Genomic DNA, 9922 nt, shown 5'->3' with positions numbered 1-9922 from the left:
GACCAGGAAACAAATGAGCTAGAACAGGTTTCTGACCCCATCCCTGCCTCAGGGGCGGATCCTTTGCCTCTGACAATCTTGATCCTCTTTCCTTTTTCTCTTCCTGTTTCAACCCAGCGCAGTGTGATCATGCCATTCTTTGCCTAAGTACCATCCCCTTGACCCCTAGGCCGTTGCCTTCCCAGACTCAGTACTGTTTCCTTACATGCTCACACTTGGCAGTCTGTCAAGACAAGAGCCCAGCCTCTCCCTAGCCCACAGGAACCTATAAAGGTATCAGCCACACTTCAGTGATGAGAACAAGGTGACAGCCCAGTGCGGAGGACACTTAACATCTCAGGCATCTGACCGCCTCCTTCCCAGGCGCAAAGCCCTTAGAAGAACGGAGCTCTTGGGAGCCCATCTTTACCTCCTCTTTCTCAAGAACTCTCTAGAACTTGGCCACATTTTGGGATCCAGGTGTCTTTGCCTGCCAGTCACAGGGAGGCAGAGGAAGATGCAGAGGAGAAGCAGCCTCTGGTGCTGGCTGCTTTTGCAGATCCTGCTTTTAGGAAGTGGTGAGTGATTTTTATCTAAACTCGGATGGTCTGGCTGCTTCTGAGGAGGCGGGAGACGTTGGGACAAGCTCCAGTTTTCTCCACAAAGAGCCATCCTTTTATCTAGTCAGGGCAATGGTGTATCACTGCCCAGGAACCAGCAATGGACACCGTAGTCTCTGGTCTCACATTGCTTACAGCCTAAGCCATGGCTCCACTTACTAAGCACGCTGTGTGGGACTGGCTTTCCCAGGCCTTGGTGTATGCATCTGTGAACAAGGATAACCTGTGTGGTGTAGGCTAGGTGTTTAAATATTGAGAAGACTTAATGGGTTTTTTAAAAGAATTATTTATTTTATGTATATGAGTACACTGTAGCTGTCATCAGACACACCAGAAGAGGACATCCAATCCCATTACAGATGGTTGTAAGCCACCATGTGGTTGCTGGGAATTGAACTCGGGACCTCTGGAAGAGCAGTCAGTGCTCTTAACCACTGAGCCATCTCTCCAGCCTGTGACTTGACTGGTTTTTTTTTTTAGGGTCATTTCTCTCCGGTCTGTAACCCTAATTCTAAATCACCTTAAGCTGATCTTAGATCAAGAAGAATAGGATCTAAAATGCTAACTGGGGGCGGGGGTGGGGGGGTGGGGGGAGGGGAGCACAGGCCCATAATTCCAGCTCCAGGGAGCCTGAGGTGGGAAAATGGCAAGGCTTATCTGGGCTATGAAGCAAGTTCAACAGTAGCCTTGTCAACGTGGTAAGACTCTGTCTTGAAATAACATAGTATAGAATGAAACAAGAAGCTAGAGGTAGCTCGTGGGCAGGGTGCTTGCCCAGCAAGTGGGAGACCCTGGGTTTGGAATTCAGCAAAAGATTGAAAAAACAAAAAACAAAAAAACTCAACTCAAATCAAACAAGTAGATCTGGGCATGGTTCCTCATGCCTGAGGTCTCAGCAGCCAGCCAGAGCTACCTACCTAGTAGGACTGTATGAAAATTTAACAATGGGCAGAGGATAATAGGTGATCTATTGGCAAGCTAATTTTAAAGACAACAGTGATCATAAAATTAAAGGAAGGCTCTCTGTGTGAGGTGGTTGTGAAGGAGGGGCCGTCTCAAGTAGACAGGAAGAACCTTCTGGATTCTACAGAAGAGCAAAAGGTGAAAGACCCCATCGGGTTGTAGCCTCACTGGGCTTCTTCCAGGGGGCTTCTGATATGTTATGATAAAAGCTGGGCTCCTGTTGTGGGTAAGAAACCCCTCAGTGTTTCTCAGCATGGGGACCTGTCATCTCAGCACAGAGGAAGCTAAAGCAGGAGGATTGTGGGTCAGTTCAAAGACAACCTTGGTACAGAGTGAGCCCTCTCAAAAACCTGAAAGCCTTGACTGTTTTTTGCTTTGGTTCTGACATCAATGAACACTCCACGCTCTGCCTGCACAGAAGCAGGAAGTGGGAATCCTGGGGGGGAATTCATCATTTTGAACCAAAAATCAAGCCAACTAACAGTTTACTTTATGTAAATTGTCTGCCTGCATATCCATGCGCCATGTGTGCGCAGAGCTGGGGAGAGCAGAACAGGGCTGTTGGATGTTATAAGTAGTTGCCTCGTATGGATGTTGGGAGCCAAACTTGGGTCCCCTGAAAGCAATAAGTGGTCTTAGCCATCAAGCCACCTTTCCAGTCCCTTCTCCAAACTATATTTTGATTCATTAATTTTATCCTTCAAGACATTCCCAGTCAAGTCCACCCTTTTCACTTGCCTGGTCTACTTTGGGTCATCCTTAGCTGACCTCCAAGAAGGAACCATGACCTGGAATTGTGAGCCGAATAAATCCTTCCTCCCTTCAGGTTGCTTTTGTGGGAGGTTTTATAACAGCAATAGAATACATTAATGTTTACACACACCACACAACACACACTTATATAAAACTTTTATCCAGTTACCTGGTAATTCTCCACCCCCACCCCTTCTCTCTGTGTGTCTATGCATGTGTCTATGTATGTGTGTATGTGTGTGTGTTTGTACATGAGTGTCTGCACATTCAAGCTGAGGTTCAAAGACAGGTCTTTATCTGTATTTGGCAAACGCTTACCACTAAGGTGGGCCCCAGCCCTCCAATTCCTTTCTGGTATTTTTTTTTAAACTGAGATTTTGTTAATGTGAGAATATAGAATGTTTATCAGATGGGCTGGAGAGATGGCTCAGCGGTTAAGAGCATTGACTATTCTTCCAAAGGTCCTGAGTTCGATTCCCAGCAACCACATGGTAATGAGATCTGGCGCCCTCTTCTGGAGTGTCGGAAGACAGCTACAGTGTACTTACATATAATAAATAAATAAATAAATAAATCTTTAAAAAAATAATGTTTATCAGATAAACTCAGTCTTGCTTTTTGATGTTATCATTGCTCTTATTTTGTTTAGCTTCTTGAGAGTTTTTGTTTGTTTGTTTGTTTGTTTGTTTAGACATGGTCTGATGTAGGCTAGGCTGGTCTAAAATTCACTGTGGGGGGCTCCCAATGAAGGAGCTAGAGAAAGTACCCAAGGAGCTAAAGGGATCTGCAACCCTATAGGTGGAACAACATTATGAACTAACCAGTACCCCGGAGCTCTTGACTCTAGCTGCATATGTATCAAAAGATGGCCTAGTCGGCCATCACTGGAAAGAGAGGCCCATTAGAAACGCAAACTTTATATGCCCCAGTACAGGGGAACGCCAGGGCCAAAAAGGGGGAGTGGGTAGGTAGGGGAGTGGGGGTGGGTGGGTATGGGGGACTTTTGGTATAGCATTGGAAATGTAAATGAGCTAAATACCTAATAAAAATGGAAAAAAAATTCACTGTGGGGCTGGAGAGATGGCTCAGTAGGTTGGAATATGGGATGCTCTTCACAGTACCAAAGGCCCATTCCCAAGAACCCTCTGTAATTCCAGTGCCAGGGATTCCAACACGTTCTTCTGACCTCTGTGGGCACAAGGAAACCATCAATATTTCTAAAACTTGATTAGATAATCAAGAGTGGTGTGCACGGAGCACTGAGGAGCACTGAAAAAAATCACCCATGCAATGAATTTAACAAAGGAGAAAGCAGAAAACAAATATATAAGTATGCCCTGGGTACTTATCATGGTCTTATTCAGAAAAAACTTCTGTTATACCATAGGTTATGCCCATATTTCCTCCACCACAACTTCAAATCCTTCATCAGAAACGAAGAGCATAGCCACAGACTATGAAACCACCCCGACCACCACTATATCTAGCACTGCCTCAGGATCTATGCCCACCCTGACCACCAAGGCATCCAGCATTGCCTCAGACTCTAAGCCCACCCTGACCACCACTGCATCCAGCACTGCCTCAGGATCTATGTCCACCCCGACCACCCCTGCATCCAGCACTGCCTCAGGCTCTACACCCACAACGACCACCACTGCATCCAGCACTGCCTCAGGATCTACACCCACCCCAACCACCCCTGCATCCAGCACTGCCTCAGGATCTACACCTACCCCGACCACTACTGCATCTAGCAAAGCCTCAAGATCTGTGCCCACCACTGTATCCAGCACTGGCTCAGGCTCTACACCCACTCCGACCACCACTGCATCCAGCACTGCCTCAGGATCTACGCCCACCCTGACCACCACTCCATCAAGCACTGCCTCAGGATCTACACCTACCCCGACCACCCCTGCATCCAGCACTGCCTCAGGCTCTTCACCCACCCCAACCACCCCTGTATCCAGCACTGCCTCAGGATCTACACCCACCCCGACCACCACTGCATCTAGCAAGGCCTCAGGATCTGTGCCCACCACTGTATCCAGCACTGGCTCAGGCTCTACACCCACTCTGACCACCACTGTATCCAGCACTGTCTCAGACTCTACACCCACCCCGACCACCACTGCATCCAGCACTGCCTCAGGATCAGCACCCACCCCGACCACCACTGCATCTAGCACTGCCTCAGGATCTACACCCACCCTAACCACCACTGCATCCAGCAGTGGCTCAGGCTCTACCCCCACCCTGCCCACCACTGAATCCAGCACTGCCTCAGGCTCTACACCTACCCGGACCACCACTACATCCAGCACTGCCTCAAGATCTACACCCACTCCTACCACCACTGCATCTAGCACTGCCTCAGGATCTACGCCCACCCCGACCACCACTGTATCCAGCACTGGATCAGGCTCTACACCTACCCTGACCACCACTGCATCCAGGAGTGGCTCAGGCTCTACCCCCACCCTGACCACCACTGAATCCAGCACTGCCTCAGGCTCCTCACCCACCCTGACCACCACTGCATCCAGCTCTGCCTCAGGATCTATGCCCACCCCGACCACCACTGCATCCAGCACTGCCTCAGGCTCCTCACCCACCCTGACCACCACTGCATCCAGCTCTGCCTCAGGATCTATGCCCACCCTGACCACCACTGCATCCAGCTCTGCCTCAGGCTCCTCACCCACCCTGACCACCACTGCATCCAGCTCTGCCTCAGGATCTATGCCCACCCCGACCACCACTGTATCCAGCACTGGCTCAGGCTCTACCCCCACCCTGACCACCACTGAATCCAGCACTGCCTCAGGCTCTACACCTACCTGGACCACCACTACATCCAGCACTGCCTCAAGATCTACACCCACCCCTACCACCACTGCATCTAGCACTGCCTCAGGATCTACGCCCACCCCGACCACCACTGTATCCAGCACTGGCTCAGGCTCTACACCTACCCTGACCACCACTGCATCCAGGAGTGGCTCAGGCTCTACCCCCACCCTGACCACCACTGAATCCAGCACTGCCTCAGGCTCTATTCCTACCCTGACCACCGCTGCATCCAGCACTGCCTCAGGCTCTACACCCACCCCTACCACCACTGCATCTAGCACTGCCTCAGGATCTATGCCCACCCCAACCACTACTGCATCCAGCACTGGATCAGGCTCTACACCCACTCTGACCACCACTGCATCTAGCAGTGGCTCAGGCTCTACCCCCACCCTGACCACCACTGAATCCAGCACTGCCTCAGGCTCTATACCTACCCTGACCTCCGCTGCATCCAGCTCTGCCTCAGGATCTATGCCCACCCCGACCACCACTGTATCCAGCACTGGCTCAGGCTCTACACCCACCCTGACCACCACTGCATCCAGCTCTGCCTCAGGATCTATGCCCACCCCAACCACTACTGCATCCAGCACTGCCTCAGGCTCCTCACCCACCCTGACCACCACTGCATCCAGCTCTGCCTCAGGATCTGCGCCCAACCCGACCACCACTGTATCCAGCACTGGCTCAGGCTCTACACCCACCCTGACCACCACTGCATCCAGCAGTGGCTCAGGCTCTACCCCCACCCTGCCCACCACTGAATCCAGCACTGCCTCAGGCTCTACACCTACCCGGACCACCACTACATCCAGCACTGCCTCAAGATCTACACCCACTCCTACCACCACTGCATCTAGCACTGCCTCAGGATCTACGCCCACCCCGACCACCACTGTATCCAGCACTGCCTCAGGCTCTACACCTACCCTGACCACCACTGCATCCAGGAGTGGCTCAGGCTCTACCCCCACCCTGACCACCACTGAATCCAGCACTGCCTCAGGCTCTACACCCACCCCTACCACCACTGCATCTAGCACTGCCTCAGGATCTGCGCCCAACCCGACCACCACTGTATCCAGCACTGCCTCAGGCTCTACCCCCACCCTGCCCACCACTGCATCTAGCAGTGGCTCAGGCTCTACCCCCACCCTGACCACCACTGAATCCAGCACTGCCTCAGGCTCCTCACCCACCCTGACCACCACTGCATCCAGCTCTGCCTCAGGATCTATGCCCACCCCGACCACCACTGCATCCAGCACTGCCTCAGGCTCCTCACCCACCCTGACCACCACTGCATCCAGCTCTGCCTCAGGATCTATGCCCACCCTGACCACCACTGCATCCAGCTCTGCCTCAGGCTCCTCACCCACCCTGACCACCACTGCATCCAGCTCTGCCTCAGGATCTATGCCCACCCCGACCACCACTGTATCCAGCACTGGCTCAGGCTCTACCCCCACCCTGACCACCACTGAATCCAGCACTGCCTCAGGCTCTACACCTACCTGGACCACCACTACATCCAGCACTGCCTCAAGATCTACACCCACCCCTACCACCACTGCATCTAGCACTGCCTCAGGATCTACGCCCACCCCGACCACCACTGTATCCAGCACTGGCTCAGGCTCTACACCTACCCTGACCACCACTGCATCCAGGCGTGGCTCAGGCTCTACCCCCACCCTGACCACCACTGAATCCAGCACTGGCTCAGGCTCTACACCCACCCTGACCACCACTGCATCCAGCAGTGGCTCAGGCTCTACCCCCACCCTGCCCACCACTGAATCCAGCACTGCCTCAGGCTCTACACCTACCCGGACCACCACTACATCCAGCACTGCCTCAAGATCTACACCCACTCCTACCACCACTGCATCTAGCACTGCCTCAGGATCTACGCCCACCCCGACCACCACTGTATCCAGCACTGCCTCAGGCTCTACACCTACCCTGACCACCACTGCATCCAGGAGTGGCTCAGGCTCTACCCCCATCCTGACCACCACTGAATCCAGCACTGCCTCAGGCTCTACACCTACCCTGACCACCGCTGCATCCAGCTCTGCCTCAGGATCTACACCCACCCCGACCACCACTGTATCCAGCACTGGCTCAGGCTCTACACCCACCCTGACCACCACTGCATCCAGCAGTGGCTCAGGCTCTACCCCCACCCTGACCACCACTGAATCTAGCACTGCCTCAGGCTCTACACCTACCCAGACCACCACTACATCCAGCACTGCCTCAAGATCTACACCCACTCCTACCACCACTGCATCTAGCACTGCCTCAGGCTCTATACCTACCCCGACCACAACTGCATCAAGCATTGCCTCAGGTACTACCCCCACCCTGACCACCACTGAATCCAGCACTGCCTCAGGCTCCTCACCCACCCCGACCACTGCTTCATCCAGCAGTGCCTCAGACTCTAAGCCCACCTCGACCACCACTGCATCCAGCACTGTCTCAGACTCTACACCCACCCCGACCACCAATGCATCCAGCAGTGCCTCAGGCTCTACACCCACCCAGACCACCACTGCATCCAGAAGTGCCTCAGGATCTGTGCCCACCCTGACCACCATTGCATTCAGCACTGCCTCAGGCTCTACACCTACCCTGACCACCACTGCATCCAACTCTGCCTCCTCTTCTTCACCCACCCCGACTACCACTGGGCTCAGCAAGACCTCTGCATCTTCACTCAGCTTGACCTCCACTATGACCAGCATAACCTCTGCCTCTACATTCACCCCAGCCTCCATTAGGACCAGCAAAGCTTCTGCTTCTACATCCACCTCAGCCTCCATTAGGACCAGCATAGCCTTTGCATCTACATCTACCCCGACCACCTCTGGACCTAGCACAGCCTCAGTCTCTACACTCAACTCGACCTCCATCAGAACCAGCACAGGTTCCAGCTCTAGCCTGAGTGCCACCCACACTTCCTCTAGCCTGACAGTTTCCACTGGAACACACACTACCTCCAACCACACTGGGACTCCAGTGATGGAAGTGAAGCCCAGTGGATCCCTGAAGCCCTGGGAAATCTTTCTCATCACCCTAGCCTCTGTTATCGTGGTCATGGGACTCTCTGCTGGGCTATTTATTTATGTGGTAAGTACCTGATATATAACAAGTTGCTTAGGGAAAGCAGGGGGTGGTGAATCACAGCGGTCTTACGTCAGAAGTAGATGGGAAGAAATGGAGATCAGGAGAGTTACAAGTAGAAACAGGAAGTTATAATCAGAAGAGTGTATCCACATCCCAGAGAGTTCACTGAATCTGAACAAAGCGTGCCAAGATGAGTGGAGGCCAGGGGGAGCTTTAGGGAGGGGGATGGTTAGAGCATGAAAGAAGGGTTGTTGGAAAGAGAGGAGGATGGTTACAAAGTTGCCCATGGTAAGTGCCTGGGAGGAGCAAACAGGACCGTTAAATTGTGGACTCTTTTTCTAGAGAAGATACCTGTCTCTGAGAAATGCTGCTGATGGAATATTCTACAACTCCCATCCTGATCCTGGAGGATCTGCTATGACTCCAGGGAGCCCTACCTGCTCCTGGAGGAGACCAAGAACCTTCAATGTCGTAGAGATGACAAGGATATAATTACTTTCCATGAAACCCAGGACTTCATCCTTCTGAGGAGACCCGGCCGCTGCTTCTTCTGTATGCCCCTCTAGGAGTCCCTTTCCAGCTTTGTTCGGGTCCCTGACATCCCTGACAAAGATACATGCTTCTCTTCTGTCTTTACCAGACACGCGAAGGAGGATAATGCATTGTTTGGTCATTGCACAAAGAAATAAAAACATCCAACATGTCTGAAGAGGATCTATATGCATGGGTGGAGGTCTAGAGCTCTGAAGGGAAATTTCCCGGTAACATGGGAGAGCACTCGTTCTAGAATCTGTGTGGCCTTCCCAATCTCCACAGGAAAATCCAGAGGTCACGTTCATGATCCACATGTGCCCATTTTCTTGGTCTTCCTGTCCCAAGCAGGAACGAATATCCTGGTGTCTTGTTTTTTTGGTTTTTCCCCATTGCTGTGATAAGATACCATGACCAAGGCAGCTTATGGGAGTTTATAGGGGGGGGGGTGTTTATAGTTTAAGAGGGTTAGAGTCCACACACAAAATGGCGGAGAGCATGGCAGCAGATAGGCAGGCTTGTTGTTGGAGCGGTAGCTAAGATCCCACATCTTGAGACTCAACCGTGAAACAGAGAAATTCTGTGAATGACTCGAACTTTTGAAATATTAAAGCTCATTCTCAGTAACACAGCTCTTCCCACAAGGCAACACTTCCTCCAACAAGACCACGCCTCCTCCGACAAAGCCACACCCCTCCCACAAGATCACACCACACAACAAGGCCACACCCCCTCTCACAAGGCCACACCTTCTCCCACAAGATCAATCCCCACACAAGGCCACACCCCCTCTCATAAGGCCACACCTCTTCCCACAAGATCACACCCCACACACAAGGCCACACTCCTCCCACAAGAGCACACCCTACACGAGGCCACACCTCCTGCCATACCTTCTCTCACATGCCACACCTTCCCAAAGTTTCACCAACTGGGGACCAAGTAGTCAACATAGTAGTCCTATGGGAGCCATGCTCATTCAAACTAACACAGCTAGAGATTTGGGGAAATTGGGTTTGCAAAAGTGACAGGGGAGGGACTCGGGGGAAGGGTCTACAGCAGGACAGGTCTAGAATCAGGTT

The 9922-nt window shown here is 52.4% G+C and overlaps 1 protein-coding gene across 1 annotated transcript; it reads left to right on the top strand.

Moving 5' to 3' along the window:
- The first annotated feature begins 296 nt into the window (after nucleotides 1–296).
- Nucleotides 297–9011, top strand: Gm9573 (predicted gene 9573). Its single transcript, NM_001244654.1, has 3 exons — nucleotides 297–557; nucleotides 3703–8312; nucleotides 8652–9011. The coding sequence occupies exons 1-3, from the start codon at nucleotides 497–499 to the stop codon at nucleotides 8799–8801; spliced, it is 4821 nt and encodes a 1606-aa protein (NP_001231583.1). The 5' UTR covers nucleotides 297–496; the 3' UTR covers nucleotides 8802–9011.
- The last annotated feature ends 911 nt before the right edge of the window (nucleotides 9012–9922 follow it).

The sequence above is a fragment of the Mus musculus genome, chromosome 17 (genome assembly GCF_000001635.26).
Source record: "Mus musculus strain C57BL/6J chromosome 17, GRCm38.p6 C57BL/6J".
Classification (NCBI taxonomy): Eukaryota; Metazoa; Chordata; class Mammalia; order Rodentia; family Muridae; genus Mus; species Mus musculus.
This window is presented reverse-complemented; position numbering and strand designations above follow the sequence as displayed.

Bases quoted from the DNA above. Each gene is read 5' to 3' on its own strand.
- Gm9573 (NM_001244654.1), top strand. From the start codon at position 497: ATGCAGAGGAGAAGCAGCCTCTGGTGCTGGCTGCTTTTGCAGATCCTG. The intron at 558-3,702 runs GTGAGTGATTTT...GTTATACCATAG, and splicing joins GATCCTGCTTTTAGGAAGTG to GTTATGCCCATATTTCCTCC. The intron at 8,313-8,651 runs GTAAGTACCTGA...CTCTTTTTCTAG, and splicing joins CTGGGCTATTTATTTATGTG to AGAAGATACCTGTCTCTGAG.